This window comes from Anneissia japonica, unplaced genomic scaffold (assembly GCF_011630105.1).
Source record: "Anneissia japonica isolate Jap-2015-1 unplaced genomic scaffold, ASM1163010v1 scaffold581_len1011336_cov187, whole genome shotgun sequence".
In the NCBI taxonomy this organism is placed as follows: Eukaryota; Metazoa; Echinodermata; class Crinoidea; order Comatulida; family Comatulidae; genus Anneissia; species Anneissia japonica.
The window spans coordinates 240,207-260,658 of record NW_022723686.1 but is presented as its reverse complement, the minus strand read 5'-3'; the positions used below and the strand labels follow the sequence as shown (position 1 = coordinate 260,658).

The window sequence follows — 20,452 nt, the reverse complement described above, 5'->3', positions numbered from 1 at the left end:
TTGAGTGACATTTTTTGCTACCAACTTTTCCTTTTTTCTAAGCTTTCAACATTTACTGTTTTATGTGACACTACAGATGTCTGATTTGGGCATGATGTGTCCATATTAGCAGTGGCTAAGTACAGATTTTTGTTGCATCTTGGTAGTATACACTTTTTGTTGACTGGATCACCAGCATTGAAGTACAGATGGCTTGCGTTGTGTGTGACGCCCTCAGTTAGTTATGCCTACACAAGTATTAGGTGGCAGGCAACAGTTAAAAATGTAAATGCCATAAAATCATAAATATCGAAAAACATGTACTTATATTTAAAATTTGAACCATAAAACTCTTAAAAAATATATAATGTTCTTTTACACAGCCTTAAACAGCCTGTAAGTTATTTTTAAGATTATAATATGATTTGAAAATTTTAATAAAAGAAATATTATTCATTTTATGATAGAACATGTATAAAAAGAAAGTTACATTCCTTTTAAAATATTTTACTATTTGAAGTAAATCCTATTGTACACATAATTCAAAAGTAACTGAAACTTTTACAGTAGCTCTGTAAATTTCAGAATTCAAATGATTAGAAATATATTGTTGATTTCTTATCATATTTTATCTTTATTACAACAAAAAAATCCACTCTGCATCTATGCAGTTTATTATTTTACTTCAAATTCACCTAGCATTGCGCTAAAACCTGGCTTACTATGTGAAAATCCTAAAACTAATATGCCAGTGGTGGTTAGTGCTCAGTCGTGAATAATTATATTTGAAAATGTTCATTTCAAATTTGATATGGCTATAATTATTGCAGCTTATTATTAAAACTAAAACCTTACTTGGGCCCAAAATTAAATTGAGTTTTAAAGGCAGTCATTAAGATGCGAGTTCCAGCGGTAAATGTTAAAGTATGATACATTGATACTGTACCGTATCAGATTCAATTTCACATGTTTAATGAATAGTAGCAGATATACTTGCTTTCTAATAAAATAAGTTTAGATTTTGGCTTGGCATATAATGTACTTGAATATGAAGGCAAAGGAACATTGCAAAAAAATGTTTTTTTTTTTTTTTTTTTTAACTTTGATTTTAATATGCCAGCAATAAACAAGTGAAATTATATTTAAAAAGTAAATAGTATACATAAAGTAAATAGTATTACATACTGTATATTGTAGGCTTATATAGTACTAAAAAAAGACTGATTTTTTACAGAATGTTTAACGAATTTTAACCCCATTTTAATGTTTTTAGCCTTTTTAGCCATTTTAATCTTTTAGCAGACTTTTATTGTTTTTAAATTTTTGCTGTTTCCTGTTTTTTCTGTGATTTTATCTTCTGTGTCTTGTTTTAAAAATACATTTTAACTGTGAACAAACAAGAATTTCAAACCATGTTCTCACTGTGTTTGACAATAAAAGTTAAATTGAATTGAATTATAATAATAAATAATCAACTGATTTGCAGTATGTCTGGGAAAAATATAATATTTATTAGATTACATATTTGAAATAGTACTGCAGTGTACTGTTAACACTGTACTATGATTAATACTAAATTATATTATAAGAATATTATGTCAGGGAAAAATGAAATATAAAGTAAATATTGCACTGATATTATTAAATTTGAAATAGTATTGAACTATCAGTATAATTAATATTTAATTATAATATCAACTGAATACTTGTGTCAGGGAAAATCAAATTATGTGTAAGGAGCTTGACATCTTTAATGCATGCCACGATACTCAGTTTGGGTGGAAATGTCTGGAAAAGGAATTCTGAAATCAGGGGTGTATATAGGATTTTTTCTGTGTGGGTTGTGATCATAATTTTTTTTGGACCTTTTCAGTGGGAAACAGGAAAATTGATTACAGCGCCACAAGCTTGAAGCGGATGACAGGCTCAGTTTCAGAATTGCTGGAATTGAGGTAGATTACGCCATGCAATTGGAAAGGTCTTAGACTCATTGCTGGTACCGCATCAATGCTTTTTCATTTGTGTCCTTATGAAAAGGCCCTAGAAAAAAATGTCTTTGAAAAAAATGTGGACCTTTGAATTTTTTTTTGGGGGGGGTGGGAGAGGGGTGTCGTACAACATTCCTGACCTCCCTTGCATACACTCATGGAAATCACAAGTATTTTGCAATGGAATCAATCCTAGGTTACCAGAGACCGTACATCTATTGATTAAAGGCAATTAGTGTGTAAGTGAAATATATTGGAAAAAATATATTTTTATATCAACAAAATGCAAGTATTGTTGGTGTACCTAAATCCATTATTTAGTAATCATTTCAACCATGTATTGCTTTATTGCAAATTTTTTTCTTTTTATATTAGAAAATAATTGAATAATGTAAATTTGTAATGGATAGGATTTTATAGTACTGAGAGATTTGTTTTTAATATTCTGGGCTTTTTTTTTTGAGTCTCGAAAATTGAACTCATTCCTTGATGACTTGAGAAACCTGACTACTAATACTATACAGAATTATAGTTTCCTTATTTTGTATCGATGATCATTGTACTGTACACTTGCAAGAATTTTAATGAGAGGTCAGAATTAGCTACTTTAGTATGAATTCTATGATATTGGGCTAAGTTCCTGGAAGAGAAAATTACAACTATTAATTAACTGAAGAAAGGTTGATTTTGTTTACCTCATAAATTGTGATTACATATTAAGCCATCAGTGCCTTTATAAGCCTGCTGTTTGTCATGACCTGATCAATGCTTTTATACATGAAGCGAAGTTTCTTGCACAGTGAATCTAATAGTCAGTGGGTGCACTAGGCCTAAAGCACTTCGTTTCAAACTCACTGATAGAATTATATTTAAAAGTATGTTATATTCTCAGACATTATACAAATAACGAATGTGTATGGGTGCATGCATTTTATAAAGATGAAAGTTCCATTATGAAACATTCATTTAGCTGTGGTTATTAGCATTTAAAAAAAATATCTTAATAGCTTGAGTAAAACAACTTAGTTAAAAAAATTGTTGCTTTTGGCTCCAGGATATAAACACAGTCATGCAAGCAAGGAACCTAAACTATTGATTTACTAATTTAAGAGGATCTTAGAGAGCAGCTTAGCTCAGTCGGCTAATCTGGTGGTAGCCACTGTGTGTGCGCTGAACCGTGGAGATCTCTAAGTCCCCGGTTCAATTCCCATCGCTGCCTCTCCTTGTGTTTCAGCTAGAGGGCTGAAATACAAGTTACAATAGCGCAAAGTCTTTTGGATGAGACATTTAAGCCGTTGGTCCTGTGTGCATGTGCACGTTAAAGAACGCAGTTCGGAAAAGAGTAGGGGATTGTCTCCCGGTGTACTGTCCAATCACCACCAAAAGGACCCTACTGGAAATAAGTCGTCTTCTAGACTTTCGTGGGCTATCCTTGGTGTTTACACCAAATAAATCCAATCCAATCCAATCCACCTAAGGTACAGTATTGCAATTTGACCGCTCTGGCAAAACCAGCCGTTTGTAGGAAAGATAAAAAATTGAGTTTTTAGTGTTTTTATATTCTGCATGAATTCTTCTTTAATACAGTGTTTATTTGATGGAAACTGGTTGAGTACAGTATAGTTAGCAAAGTTATGAATATTTAATTTATTAGATGTCTGCCATGTAGGTTTTGAGAAAACAGCTTCCGAAAATTCCCAAATCAATAGTTTATTAAATTTATAATTTAAAATAACTTTAATATACTTTATATAGTTACATTAAGTGACTGATATTTTGCTGAAGTATTCTGCTTTTATAATGGTAAAAAAAATGAAAATGTTTAAAATTCTGATTCACAAACATTTTGGTTGCTTGTGGTAAATTATAAATGTGACAAACGAAGGGTTTTGCCAGAGCCTGTCACATGAGCCACAGATCACAATAGTTCAAAGTGATTTGCTGACTTAAATAAAGGAAGAGTACCAGACAATTTTGGGTCTATGTACTGTATAAGTTAGTATTTTATTTAAAGTATGTTATATTCGCAGACATTATACAAATAACGAATGTTTATGGGTGCATGCATTTTATAAAGATGAAAGTTCCATTATGAAACATTCATTTAGCTGTGGTTATTAGCATTTAAAAAAAATATCTTAATAGCTTGAGTGAAACAACTTTAGTTAAAAAAATTGTTGCTTTTGGCTCCAGGATATAAACACAGTCATGCATGCAAGGAACCTAAACTATTGATTTACTAATTTAAGAGGATCTTAAAGAGTAGCTTAGCTCAGTCGGCTAATCTGGTGGTAGCCACTGTGTGTGCGCTGAACCGTGGAGATCTCTAGGTCGCCGGTTCAATTCCCATCGCTGCCTCTCCTTGTGTTTCAGCTAGAGGGCTGAATTACAAGTTACAATAGCGCACCGTCTTTCGGGTGAGACGTTTAAGCCGTTGGTCCCGTGTGCATTTATAGCCCATGTGCATGTTAAAGAACGCAGTACACTCTTCGGAAAAGAGTAGGGGATTGTCTCCCAGTGTACTGTCCAATCACCACCAAAAGGACCCCACTGGAAATAAGTCGTCTTCTAGACTTTCGTGGGCTATCCTTGGTGTTTACACCAAATAAATCCAATCCAATCCACCTAAGGTACAGTATTGCAATTTGACCCCTCTGGCAAAACCAGCCGTTTGTAGGAAAGATTCAAAATTGAGTTTTTAGTGTTTTTATACTCTGCATGAATTCTTCTTTAATACAGTGTTTATTTGATGGAAACTGGTTGAGTACAGTATAGTTAGCAAAGTTATGAATATTTAATTTATTAGATGTCTGCCATGTAGGTTTTGAGAAAACAGCTTCCGAAAATTCCCAAATCAATAGTTTATTAAATTTATAATTTAAAATAACTTTAATATACTTTATATAGTTACATTAAGTGACTGATATTTTGCTGAAGTATTCTGCTTTTATAATGGTAAAAAAAATGAAAATGTTTAAAATTCTGATTCACAAACATTTTGGTTGCTTGTGGTAAATTATAAATGTGACAAACGAAGGGTTTTGCCAGAGCCTGTCACATGAGCCACAGATCACAATAGTTCAAAGTGATTTGCTGACTTAAATAAAGGAAGAGTACCAGACAATTTTGGGTCTATGTACTGTATAAAGTATGGGTATATCAATATTTATGCATAGTTAATAATCACATGATAATTATGAAAAGTGGTCTATATTTCAATTAATTAATATTAATATTAAGTTAATAAATATGCTAGTACATATTTACGTAAAGTCAAATTATTTAATTTTTTTTTTTTTTTTTTTTTAATACCTTGAACACTTCAGAATGCCCTAATCGCTAAAACACTATGTATATCAGGGGCGGATCCAGAGACGTCCAAAAGTGGGAGGGCCATTGGGGGCTGAAAGCTGTTCGAAATACAACCAGCCTTTGGGGCTAAGGAGGAATTCCCCACAAAATTCTTGTTTTCAAGACACCCGAAAATAACGCCTGAGGCATTTTGGGCGATCTATTATTTCTTTTTCTTTCTTTCTCCCTTTTTAAAATTTTGACTTTGCAAAAGGCAGGGGGCCTCGCTGGCGCCATCCCCCACCCCTTAAATCTGCCCCTGTAAGTACTATTTATTATTATTTTACACCTCAATATGAATGTTTTACTTAGTTTTTGCATGCAAATAAAACCAAAGTCCAACAATTGAATACTGTAATAAATCATAAGAAAAAGAGACTTAATCATTTATCAAAAAACTATAATAAATTCATTATTTTAAGTATTTTGTAATGTTAGTTTCTCCAGCTGGAGCTGATCAATGGCAACCCGACAGATATTTCTAAAAATCTAAAATAAATGCAATAAAGTATATATTTATAACTTATTAAAATGCTAGGGAAAATATAATATTTTTCTGCTATTTGAATTCAATTTCTTGAGAATACAGCTGTTATAAATAAGGACAAATAAAAATGTTAGTTTCTCGTCCAGGATTTGAAATTATTTTTACCAAGCTATTTGCTATCCTACTACTAGTACAAGGTGGTAAATTATAAAAATTGTTTTTTTTTTTTTTTTTGATAAGGAAGTAAAATGTATGCTTTGTAATGCACTGTATTCTGCCGTTTATGTTTCAACCTCTTGTTCGTTTTAACAACTATCACTTTCGGATCGTCCTTAATTTTATTTTTTTTATTTAAAAATTATGAAGTTTTTCATGAGGCTCCAAAATTTGATGGGGGCAGGGACGTGAAAATAGCTGTTAATTTTATTTGGCCTAGAATATGAGATTTTAATCGAAAATGTTAGATGGAGATTCAAGATAGGCGTGTTGACATTATTTAAATTTCACAATTTCCGGCGAGTAAGAGACATTGACATTTTGAGCTTCCAAATACTTCTCATCTTCTGTATGTCACACCTGAAGAGACAAGTGTGACAACGACAAGATGAAGTAAGAAACAAAGATGGAGACGCTGTTGAATGTCTTGTTAATATGTACAGTGTGCATCACTTATACTCTTTTTTTATTTATTCATTTGATAGACACATAGAGCAGTGGCACTTCCAAAATGCTACACTGACAAATTTGAAAATTCAAATTGTTCTTCATATTTATAGTCAATTTTATCTCTTTAAGGATTTATTTTAATACTAGATATTTGACAATATGATAGTTATTTTATTGCAACCATTTTATAGTTTTGTACCGCTATTTCATTTTCTGTTCAGACTTTGTATTTCATTATGAAAATCTTATCCATTGAGAATAATTTATATACGTACACATTATAATCACATTGTCAAGGTAAAGTAGATAAAGAAAATGATACTAAAAGATACCAAGAGGCTCTGATATTTACAATTTGTTTTTGGTGGTATTTCAATTTATTAGAATTTGATGTACAGTACCACAATCATACCTGAAATTATTAATTTATCCATGATGTTATCAACAACAATTAATATGATGGTGATTAATAAGCTTAGAAAAAAAAGTATATGTTACATGAAGTAAACATGTTTACAGTGTGTATATATAATTTAATATAATAAAATAAATCACAAATTATGATTATTTAGCCATATTTAATGTGTCCAAGTAGGCCTACTGCAATAGTTTGATAGTTAACCATGACTTTTTGTATGACAGTATCATAAAAACTTGTTTTATATTGAACAGGCCAACATGATGAAGGAATAATATTAATAAATCTATAATTTGTATTATTTCTTCTTATGATCTAGTTTTTAGCATGAATTATTGTACACAATCAGCATGCTACAATGATAGGCCTAGATTGGGCCCACAGAAACCTGGAAATATACTTTAGATTGGACCAGAAAGCCAGATTTTTCTATTGTTAAATTAATAGTCCAATTTATCATTTGATTTTAGTATTTATTTATGCTACAAAAGAGCCGTCAATGAGTAATTGTTTACAAAATTAATAAACAATAAACACAATTGCTGAAAATTATCAAGCTATAGTAAACAACAATAAAAGTATTATGTTGGTAAATATAATAAATTTAGAAATAACAATATTAAAGAATTCATGTTTATAGTCAAAATCATTTATTAAGTACTTTTGATTTTTTTTTTGTGTTATTCTGGATGATTTTGTTGAATTGTGAATTTGTTGAATCACTGAATAGATTGTTCAAAGAAATTACCATCTGCTTTAGAGCCTTTGTGAATATGAAATACTGTACTACTACAGTATGCACTCTATAAAATGATTATTATTAATTTTTAGCTATTTGATTCCATTATGAATTATCCTAAAGTTATTGCTTCAGCTGTTCAGTATTTTATTTAATTAAATTCAATGCATTTTATTTTCTATATCATTATTTATGAGTCCATTGATTTCAATTCAAGTCCATGTGCATACAATGTCACAGGTGAATAGTGTAGCTTAGACAAGACTTTTCTTTTCATACCTTGTTTTAAAGGGAACTTGACGCCCGCCAATAATGATGATTTTGAAAAAAATAAAATTTTATTTTTGGCCAATTAGCGCATCTACCACCATCAAAAGATGAAAATTTCAGAAAAAAAAATAAACATTTTCTTCAATTTTAATACGCTCGCTTCTGCCTTGAAGACTCCAAAAATAAGATATGTACTGTTTATTTCTTCCTAATTATATAAATTTAAAGTATTTAACCGTCCCATTACTGTTTACATTCACCAATAAAATGCTATTTTTTTTTTTCCATGTGGATGCTTTTAAAAAAACTATTTGTTAAATAAGAAAACTACTGTAACTTTTATTTTTGGTCTCCCATTTAATTCCATTTGATGATTTCCATGTGTTTCAACTGGAGGGCTGAAATGCAACCATTGGTCCCAGGGGCAGATCCAGAAATGTCCAAAAGGGGGGCTGGAAGTGGGGGCCGAAAGTTGGGCTGATTGAGAAAACTCTGTCGTAGGGGTCCGGGTAATGCCCCCGCGAAATGTTTGTGTTCTAGACGCCTGAACATAACATTTGAGGCATTCTGGGCTATCATTTTTTTCTTTTTCTCTCTTTTTTCCCCTTTTTTTTACCTCCCAAAAGGGGGGGGGGGCCAGGAAAAAAATAATTTTAAAATGAACTTGCTCATTGTGTAGTAACATACAAATTATTAGCTTGAGCATAGAAATTATTTAATCAAAAGAATGTGTACTGTACCCTGATTTTTAAATTGGGTAGAATTATAATAATGATAATCTATACACTTCCAGTGACGTAGTGTTTCTATCATTTTCACTTTTTTTAAATACACTAACTTTCTATGTTCAAGTTGATTATTTTTATGTTACTTCAAAATAGGCAAGGTACAATAATTTCAAGAATGATTTTATGTTGTTTTTCTACAGGATAATATATGATTGATGCATTATACTTTAGAAACAAAATATCTATTAATCATGATTTTATAATCAATTAAAAAAAAATCCTCTATTTAGAAAGCAATACATTTATCCATGAATTTTATGCAGTGGTTTATTTTGTAATTGATCACAATCCAAGATATAAGTTTTGAAATTGTTTTGCAGGTACTATGTTAATGTAAAACGATCATTCCAAATTCTGAGTTCTGTCATCACAAAGGAATGTTTACAGGGGCGGATCCAGAGATGTCCAAAAGGGGGACCGAAAGTTGGGCCGACGAGACAACACCATCCTAGGGGTTCCGGGGAACGCCCCCTTGAAAGTTTTGTGTTCTAGACGCCCGAAAATAACATTTAGGGCGTTCTGGGCTTTCATTTTTTTCTTTTTATATCTTTTTTTCCCTTTTTTTACCTCTCAAAAGTGGCGGCTGGGGCCGGACTGGGGGCCCCTCCCTAAATTCGCCCCTTGTTTATATGAATTATTATGTTTGGTATGATTAATACATCATTCAGAATTCATAGACGGATCCATGGGAGGGGTGAATATCTCCCACCCTTCAAAAAGCTCAACATTCCAGTCTGGGGAAATATACCAGAAATTTAAAGAAATGTAACGTCATTCAGAATGTGGCAAATGTTCATCTGGGCCTATAAACACTATAAAGCAGGGAGATGATATACAGTAGTATAGTACTTCCCTGCTATATATAAGTAGACAATGTTGCCTACTTACGAATAGAAAATGAGAATGATTTGAGGAACTGTTAAAGGTATTTCAAATATTCTAATAAGTAATATTTTGACTTTATCATTAGCGTGAAATTAGTACTTACATAATCTTTACAACATTTCTATGTATACACTGAAGAATGATATGGTATGATAGTAAGAGTGAACAGTATCAGTAATTTTTAAATGTGTTTTTACACATTAAATCTATGAAAAAACGCTAATGCATTTGGTTTGTTAATTAAAGAATACTACTAAACACTATTTAATTTTGGTACACGAAACCAGATCCTCATTGTATGGTAATCTAATGTTTCCTATTTTTTCTGTTTGTTTCAGGATACATCTGTCACACCCTTTAGGATTTCCTCTGCTTTGTACTGTACTTCTGCTAATCAAGGTATGCATTGATACTGCATGAATATCGATTAGATCATGAAAATGTGTGTTTTTATTATAATCACAGCATCATTACCATAGTTATAATCATTTCATTTATTAATATCAACATCATCATCATTTTTATCATCATCAATGTCATCATTAACTTACTGTTAGATGTGAAAAAAAATAGTAAATTGTTTTTTTACTATGATATTGGATAAATCTTTATCTTATCATTTTATGACAATTGTTACATTTCTAATGCTTGTTTTGCCAATGAAATGCTTTGCAACATTAAATTGTCATTTTCCACTCACGACAAGATCATATGCAAATGACATCATGGTTCATTCTGCATCTTATGACATTTTCATCTAAATTTTGTATTCTGGATAATGTGAAAAGATATCAGCCCACAGATATTAGCACTAATTTCTCGGATTTTCGTCTGTGCAATTCCGGATTTCTTATAATGTGAAAGCATATCCCGCAGATACAAGACTTTAATTTCTCTAGCTTTTCGACTGCAACAAATAACTGTTGTTGTGTTGAACTGTATTCCACTTTTTTTATAAACATAGATGTATGAACTTCTTATTCTTAACAAAATACTGTATACAGTACCTTACTTTTGGCTGAAAATGTATTGTTTTACGAACCAGAACTTTATGTTAATGACTCATAATGATAATTATTATCAAGATGATTAATTTTTGTAACTCTCTTTCCTAACTCAAGTTATTATAAGGAATGTTTACATTGCTCATAGTTGCTAATGTAGAATTGCCAGTGCCAGGGTATATCATTTTTGTTTTTTTAATAGAAGCAAATATTTTTGGTGAATTTTATACTCTATTCAGATATTTCCCAACACTCATTTTGCACACATAGTATTCCCAAAATTCATTTCCGACAGGGAAAAAAAAATTCAAATTGTTGTTATAAGTATTGAAGACCACCTTTCTGTAATATAAAAAATATTATGTACGATATATAACCAAATTAAATACAGTAGAACCCCTTCCTTGGGGACACTCCTATTAAGGGGGGATCACAAAACGAGGGAAAGTATCTTTTAACACTACGGCCAACCCCTAATACAGGAACCCCTCCTTTTTTGGTCCCGAAGGTGTCCATTTAATAGAGGTTCTACTGTAATATTGGAACTAGTATGTAGTAATACCATTCTTTATTAAATGGTCTCATTGCAATTTAATGAAAAGATAACTAAAGGATATAGTTTAATTTTGCAGGGCTCTGTAGGTAGGAGAATAAAGCCATTAAACTCGCAGCGTCATTGTGCTGAATTGCCTGTGGGCATGGTCCGTGACTGCTGTACCTAGCCACCGTAAAGAGGTGCTTATGGTAGTTTCTTGTTCACGTCATTCCACAATAACAGGGACTCAAATGAGCGATAGAATCGGGGTAACCACCTACTCTTCTGACAGATGCAATTGAGTTCTTTAAAATTGCAGCAAGCCAGATGTGTGCACGGGACCGCCATATTAAGTCCTTATACGCGCGAAGACTTCTACAGTACAGACTACCAACTGAACCCTGGGGGAGGAGCGGTTTGAATCAGCGCCGATGTTAAGGCTTACCGGAGCCTCTGCCATACCGCTCGATCACTCAACACATTCATAAAACCCCTCCCCCAGTACTCTGTGTGCATGATCCAGAAGATGTTTTTTTGGGTTGTAATTCCTAATTTTGATTTCTTCTGGCTTAAAAAAATATTTCATTTTCCATATGAAAATAAATTACATTAATTGCCTTGCCACTCATAATAAAGTATGCCTTTTTCCACAATAGAATTATAGTAATATTTTGGTGACAATATTTTGAAATCAGTACTCTGCTATTGCTGTAAGAAGTTGTCTGACCTATTGATTTACAGTAATACTATCAATATAACGCTATTGATTTAATCTCATATCAATTATATTATTTGGAATACTGTGTTGTATGTAATCATTTTTTATTCTACATTATACTGTACTATAGAAATAATTAGAAAATACCTAAAATTCAATTAAAATATTGAGGAGCTCATTGAAATGGATCAAAATTTAAGAGTACCAACTTCAAACATTAAAAAAAAAATGATTTGTAGCAATTTTTCTGCAAAAATTCTTTAATTGATTTCCAGCCCGGCCCAGTATGGGTCTTGCAAAATAGCAAATTAGTGTCCACTATACAGTAGATGGGAAAATTCTTTCACATTCAAATTTTCAATTAATAACATGCTAAGCAATACATATATTTAACTCAATTATTATTTTATACATTTCTTTGTACTTGACAAACAGTGCATCTTTGAATATTAAAGTTGTGATCAATATTCATTTGAATTTAATAATAGGCCTACAATTTCTATGTGAATATGAAATGACAGCAGAAGTACTGTATGACATATCATTAATAAACTTAATTCAATTTTAATACATTTGCATGAGTCATGCTTCTAACTATACTGTATGTGAAGAAGTTGTGGCATAGTGCAATCTTTATTGTAATTTAATATACTTAAAAATTTTGTACATATTTGCATGATTGAAGATTTTATGAAGTACAGTACTGTAGTGACCAACAATCAGAATTTGACAGGCCGAGGAACCCCCATCTGGGAACGCTGGACATTAAAGTAATAGAAGCCAAATTTTCTTGGGAAGCATTGACCATTTTTGTAGTCCGATAGTGTCATTTCTGGGCATGGACATAATGTGGCTATTCATGAAATTTGCTTGCCTAACGTGGTGGGGCTAAAGTTGGGAATCTTGCCTTGGACTAGGTGAATCTCTTCTGCCGTCGCTAGAGATTTAAAATTATAATCAACTACTGTAAGACTTTTAAATTATAAACCTGATGTTTTGATGCAAGTTCATAGAGTATTTGCACCCATGCTAAGAACATTGATAATGGCACTTTGTTTGGGTAACTCCAAATACAGATCTGATTGAATAGAACTAAAAAAGATTTTAAAAATTTAATTTATTGAAACAAATTATTGTTTAGACCATATGTTAGCTTTCCGCTGGGAAATCGTACAAAATGTACCATGGAGTACACCAGATGAGAGTTGGACTCAAAAAGCTGTTTTGTTATCGTTAAAGACAATCTAATTAACCATCAGATTGATAACTTCCTGTATTGTACCTAGAAAATAATATATTTTTTGATAGTTTAATGATAGTTGTTGCATTTTTAACATTTATTTTGAATTTTATATTGACCACACTGAATAGTTTCTAGCAAAAGATTAATAAAAATAATTTTTGAGTATTAGAAACAAATTGTGTTTTGCATCATAATGTTATCCACTGGGAAATGCAAATAGCATGTACCGTATACCAAGTGGGAAGAGTTCAGACAGGAAGATTATCTTGTTAAGCATTGAGACAAGTCTATTAACCATTGAATTGATAACTTCCTATAAGCATTTACAAGATACTGTACAAAATACAAGATAGCTTTATTTCACTTTTGTTGTGTATAATAACATGTGCAATAAATGATCATTATTGACTTTACTGTAAGATGATGATTATAACATTTTTTCCTTAATTAAAGTAGACTTGTAAAAACATTTAGATTTGAATTGAAATGTTAAATTTAAGTGGCAATTTCAGTACCAATAATGTACAGTATATTGTTACAATATAAAGTTATCCTCATTAATTTAAAACATGTATTTTCTTTAATATATATGAAGAGTAATTTGCACTTTGTGGAATAATAATAGCAGCTAGGTAAGGCACTTTTATACGTTTAGTGCACTCGCCGACGGCCAATAATGGTGATTTCATATAAAAAATTTGCCAGTTTTTAGCGAACCTTCCGCTACCAAAAAATGGAAAATTCAGAAAAAAAATTAATTAATTTTTGTTACACCCTCCGCTCCCCTGAAATCTCCAAAAATAAAATAATTCATACAGTATAAGATCGTCAGAGGAGTGCGGCAATAAATTTTCAAAAAAAGGTATTAGAAAACTCTCACCCTAAAAGAAATAATAATTTGTTGATTTATAGCACTTTGTACATCTAAACAAGATGGTGCACTTTTCAAATTCTATCTTGTCACTAAGCAAATGCATTCGCAGCAGAGGAGTATCATGAATATTCATTCAGCATACAATTTCATAGAGCAAGACCTACTAGCCTATTTGTCCAGTAAGCCAAATGTACATGCCTTGGATTTCAATCTGTATCCTAACAGTTGACAGCCCAAATCACAAGCACTGCACCAATTCCACTTTGTAGCATCATGGAGGGTAGCATGTTAGGGAGCCTCGCAAAATAAAGCAACGCGTATACAAGTGGACCACGCGATGCGATTAAAGGCAGTTTAATCCCATAGTTGGCCACGCGTTGGGATTATTTTCCTGGGCGACTCCACTTCGTAGTGGGGATCTTATACACATCTGAATCGGGGTAACCACCTACTCTTCTGACAGATGCAATTGAGTTCTTTAAAATTGCAGCAAGCCAGATGTGTGCACGGGACCGCCATATTAAGTCCTTATACACGCGAAGACTTCTACAGTACAGACTACCAACTGAACCCTGGGGTGTATTGCTTTCACCCCTTTTCAAACAGCGAAGCACATGTTTTGTTGCGTCGTTGATTAACCATGTCCTCTACCATTCCATATGGGTTATTAATTTCATAATAATTTTTCAAAATAATTAAATTTAAAATGTGTAATCATTAAATCGTTTTTAAATGCTTGAATGTACCAAATGACTATGTTATTTTACTACAGGGATTTTAATTTCATTTATAAAACGCACTGGTAATGTATAAAAGTAGTTTTCAATTGTTGATACGCCACGGCGTATCAAGTGGACTTGGAAGTCTTCCTTGCAGTGTACTGCATCGCCGGGCTGGAAGTTTAGGGCCTGTGGTTTTGAAATACTCTACAAAGTAAAAGTTAGACTCTGGTCCTGTACTCAATGGGCTATGGGATATTTACTGAATTACGATCTCTTAACATATTATCATTATTTTATTCTTTAAATTGCTTTTTCTATCCATTGATTTATTGTCTATAATTTGTTCCGATATAATAGTTGGGAATAACCTTGCATTTAAAATACATTATGGTAGGCCTATATCAAAAATAAGTGTACAATAGGCCTACTATTTGTAGTCCTATTCATAATAAAGTACATTGACCGCCAATAAATACTCAAAATATACGATGAATATCAGAATTTAGTGCAGTAGGCTAAGCTAGGGTGGCAATTTTTTTTCCCCCATTTATTTTCATTCATTCTCTGTAGGTCATTTTGAAAACAGACATTGGGCCTGGGTGTAGAGGAATGGCGTTTTCGGATACGGTAGCCATTTTTGGCCTAAATTATTGTTGTTCAGCTTCCAAAATGAAAAAAAAAAAAAACAAAAAAACAAAAAAACCACTAAAATAAATGTATTGTGTTTAGATCAGATTATCATACAAGCATATACAAGCGACTGCACACACACAGTAGATCTTGATCACTAATTAGGCCTATGTTCATGTAATAAACTGTTTACGCTAATTAACTTTAATTTATGTTCTACTGAATGAGTTGTTCTTGTTTGATTTTTAATTTCTGTTTGTCACTTCCTTGTTGTCTTTATTGTAATTAATTTATTTGCATCGTACCAAATCCATTTTCAAATAATATATATAACAAATATAAAATATAATTGAAAATGAGACTTAAAGAAAATAATAAATACAAGATTTAATTGCACGCAAACATTCAGAGACTGATATTTTCATAGTTTGTTCTATGCTCCATGGTAACGTCGGGTCGTTATCACTTGGCGCCGTACAAAGGGAACGGCTATGCATAACTCGGCCCGCAGCAAGATCAATGACCCCTAATAGTCAATTCCATAGCAGCAGAGCGTGGGAATGTTCCTATGAATAGTTCTAGAAAAAGCAATATACTGGCATTAAATTGCGTTTATCCCGTCAATATTCATGGCAAAAACATGAGTTTGGCCTGATTATAATACAGTATAAAAGTATATAGGAAATTTCAGTGGGTTCCGAGTCTTGGTATTCGACATTTCGGATTTAAATTTTACAGAATAGCTCAATAACAAATGACAGGATATAGTATTAAAATTAATTCATAATAATGAATGAAACTTATGACAAAACATAGAAAAGAGACTTGTCGATAAATTACAGTACATCAAAATCACAAGATAAACCGACGCAACAAGTAGAACAAAAACGTCGGAAAACGAACCCTAATTTGCGAAATGGAATCGTCCAACATTTTTTATCGGTATCTTGAACCACTCGTCGACAACGCGCAGAGATTTTAATCCCCAACCACGCGTTGTAGACGGGTATACGCGTTGCTTTATTTTGCGAGGCTCCCTTTACAAATAGATGGCAATGTATCGCTGGTAATGGATTCCTCATGGTGATAAAAGTAGTAATTGAATTAATTTTATTGGGTTTAGCCTATATTTTGCAAATTTTTGTTGGCATGGTGATACTGCTACTGTTGATGAAGACATATGAATTGTTATAGTGGTTGAAGAGGTCATGATTGGTATATGATGATGATGATGATAGACTGATTGATTGATTGTAAATGAGAGAAAAGAACATTATAAATAAATAATAAATGATTTTGGATAATTTTATGGACAATAAAGAGGCAGAGATACTGAGTATTGACAATTACTATAATGAATTTTTTGTGTTATTTCTGAGATGTGTGTGGTGTTTTTTTTTTATCAACTTAGTCCTTTTTGTTTTTTGGATTTCAGTTCAAGTAATTTACCTGTTTATTTGCTAAGGAAATTTAAAAAGGGGTCTATTCGTGTACATAAAACTGAATTGCATTCCAATTTTCGACTATTATAGTAATAGGGACATTTTTATGTACAGTCTAATTTATAATTAATGTTTGCTATAAAATTTATTTGACATATTTGGAACTCTGAATTTCATTTAAGAAGAAAACATGTTCTAATTAGGCCATCAAGAAGACACTGAGACCTGAAGCAAAAAACAAATTTAAGAGGCCCCTCAACCCATCATCTCAATCTAACAAAAGCAAATAGGTCAACTAATTATTTTTTCCCATTTGATGAACAATTTACATTTGATGTTTTAATTTGTATTTTGAATTAGTTAATACCAAGGTAGTGATTCTTAAATTGTTTTAATAGCAATAGTTATTTTACTTTAAATAACCTATGTACTGTAATTTAGGCTTTAAGATATCATCTTCAATTTTTTTCTTGCAATAATTTATAACTTGGGATATGTAGTTGGTGAACTGTTTAGACTCATAGAAATCTCAAGAAGATAACAGAACTATTAAAAAAAAATACATGTCACATAATGTATAATTCAAATCATAAAAAATGCCTGTATTTTCTGTAATCAAGATTAAATGTTCAGAAGATACAGTACATGGTATGTACAGTATATTATACTGTCAACAAAATTTCTAAAGGTTTGACTTGTCTTTTCTACTGTATATTATCTGATAACCTCACCCATACTAAATTGTTTAATGATAAATTAATGTAAATAGAGTAAATTAATTGAATAATTGTAACCAATTCAGATTATTATAACTTGACTTTTCAAGTGAATTATTTTTATATTGCATGATAAATATTGTAAATATAGAATAGTATTGTACATCTACAAATATAGAATTAGTATTGTACATTGTTGGATAAATTTCTCTGTTATTACAGTATGGCATGTTACTGTATTGTATTGTTTAAATATGATTGATTGCATGCAGTCTGGGATCAGCTTGCTGGCGAGAGCGCTTTATAAATGTTACTTATTATTATTATTTAAAGCTAAATTCACATCTGGTAAATAAAAGCGATGAACACATACTGTAAAACAGCATTACCATAGGCCTATTGTACAGTATGCAGATGTCTTAAAAAAACTTCCTTTAAAACTCATAAAATCTTGATACTGTAAACGACCAAAGCGCTGCTGGATTATACAATTCTGGAAGCTTCAGTGCAGTTCTTCCTCAAAAGAAATGCTTATCAAATGTTTCAATATTACTAATTTTTGGAGTGTTAGAATGATATGTGAATATTCAGTACCTAGCAATGGCGCAGCCTGCTGTTGGGACAGTTCCACACAATTTTTCTAATGGGTCCACAAAGAATGGGGTCCACATTTTGGAAAAAGTGGTCCAAATTATGCAATTTCATAAATAAAATGGGTCCGATTTTCTCATTTAGCCTAAAATGGGTAAAATTTTAAGAAAATGGGTCCAGATTTTTCATATTTTTGCGTAAAATGGTAAACTTTTAAGAAAATGGGTCCACATTATCTGAATTTATGCGTAAAGTCGGTCCGCCCTGATATTGTCCCGAACTGTTTGAAAATCTTGGCTACAGCATTGGTACCAAGGTGCAATGTTATACATGTTTTATTGATTCCCATGAGAAATTGGTTAGAAGCCATGATACAAAACATTAAGGCATATTTGACATGTGCTCCCAATAGCTGTGACATTTATGAAAACTAAAATAATATCTAATAAGTGGCATGAATCTTAAAATGTAGAGCAGCTTCCCATTTTGGTGCTTATTGAAGAGAGTAACTCTTTCAATGCCAGATAAAAGCACTGATTCAGTCAACTACAGTACTTTGGAGATGGATGCATTAAATTCAGAAGATGCATGGCGTAATATTATTTAATTGCTCTCAACTGAAATCCACAAGATTTAAAAACTAAATGCAACAATGGTTTTGAAAAAAAAAATCTTTTAAGTAATAAAAATGCTTGAGTAGATGTTGCATTAAAGTTTATGAGCAGACTCATTCTTTGTTTTGCCGCCATTCTAAACATAATACAACAAAGTCTCACTGTCTAATAAAATCTGTTAAAACCTTTTCTCGTTCTAATTTAAAACATATAGTACATGGTAATTATGTGGAATATTGTTTTGACCATGGCGGAAATATTTTGACCAAGACGAATGGTACTGTATGATGTCGCCTCGTAGACTTTTCTAGAGTATCAATCAAAGTTAACTGGCCAATCAGAACAGGGCCAGTAATCCATGCATGCCCTACAAACACATGTCATCCCAATGTGGGACCTGTTGTGATATACCAATATGCGATGGGCGGGGCTTAGCGGTAAGGCCCATTCTGCAGATGTTTAATCAGATTTTTCTCTAACAGATTGAACCCTAGGATGTAGGGCCTACCAAAAAAGCAATCTTTTTTAAAGATGTACTGTAGGTCTTCTATCAGTCAAAAAACAGAAAAATACAGTATGCCTACTTTTAAAAATTCAAATAAGATGCAGAATAGCTTATTTATTGGCATCTAATAAATTATTGTCTTCCACCTGAAAACATATTCAAAAAATTTGCCTTCGCCGATTTATAGACATTTTACTACAAAAATCCATAAATCGGCTGGTAATCTGTTTCTGGGTGGCAACTAATATTATTTGATTCTTTTAAATTTCTTTTTTTTTTTAGGTATTTTTGTATAATTTGACTGGATAGTACAGTACATCTTTAAATATAATTTTAACTTTGATAAAAGGAAGAAAACTCATCTATTCATAGTTATACATTTATGACCACTGTGTCACGTGGCATTTGTATACATCATTGAAAAATTGTAAATAGAACTTGTAAATTAGTACTGGCTGTCATTATGCATGAAGGTCCATCTCTACTTGAGCTCAAGAGGTACCAGTACATTTCTGTGGATATTGTACTACCTTGATTGTTGTTCTATTTATGTTTACAGTTTTGTTTTGTGCTTCCCGCATTTGATTTATAATTTGTGATTGCAAAATTATCAGTACACGAATTACTAAGTACATTTCTATGCAGGCCATTGTAGTATCATGTTATCTATAGTATTGTTGTACTGTTTATGCTTTTTCCTAATATTATTATTGTTTTTGTTTATCTTCAAAACAGCAGAAAATATGCAAGAATTGTGCTATAAAAAATGAACAAGCATGATTGTTAGTTTACTAATTGATTCACTTGTTATTTTTGTCTGATTTTGAACTGTTGTATGCAGGTTACAGTTGCTTATGTTTTGTCTGTTAAAGCATAAAGGCTAGAGTAATCCGTGTTAAGCTACGTTTACACTAGACACGATAAAGACACAATGACACGATAAAATTGCACTTAATGTTAAAGAATATATAACCACGCTATGATATGTCATCGTGCCGTTGTCATGTCATGTCTAGTGTAAATGTAGCTTTAAATTAGCTTTAAGCAATTGTTCATCGAATTACTTTCTTGAAATATAGTTTCAAAGTACTTTTATGAACTTAATTTTAAGAACAGAATATTTTAGAAAGTTACAAACTAACAAGACAGATTCAAATTCAAAGTTATGACCTGATGGTTTGATCCCTGGTTCAGATGCATTGTTGCGCTGCTTGTGTTTTAACTGGAGGAAGATTCAATTTAGCTCACTCTTTCAGCTGAAATGTTAAAACCATTAATCTGAAAGTG

At 31.9% G+C, this 20,452-nt stretch overlaps 1 protein-coding gene across 1 annotated transcript in view; it reads left to right on the top strand.

The window, feature by feature from the left end:
• The window catches only part of LOC117112335 (calcium uniporter protein, mitochondrial-like), a 52,775-nt gene that overhangs the window by 4,150 nt on the left and 28,173 nt on the right, over positions 1-20,452 (top strand). The window contains exon 3 of the mRNA XM_033255409.1: positions 9,910-9,970. Within this exon, the coding sequence (XP_033111300.1) occupies positions 9,910-9,970 (61 nt within the window). The remainder of the gene's footprint in view (positions 1-9,909; positions 9,971-20,452) is intronic.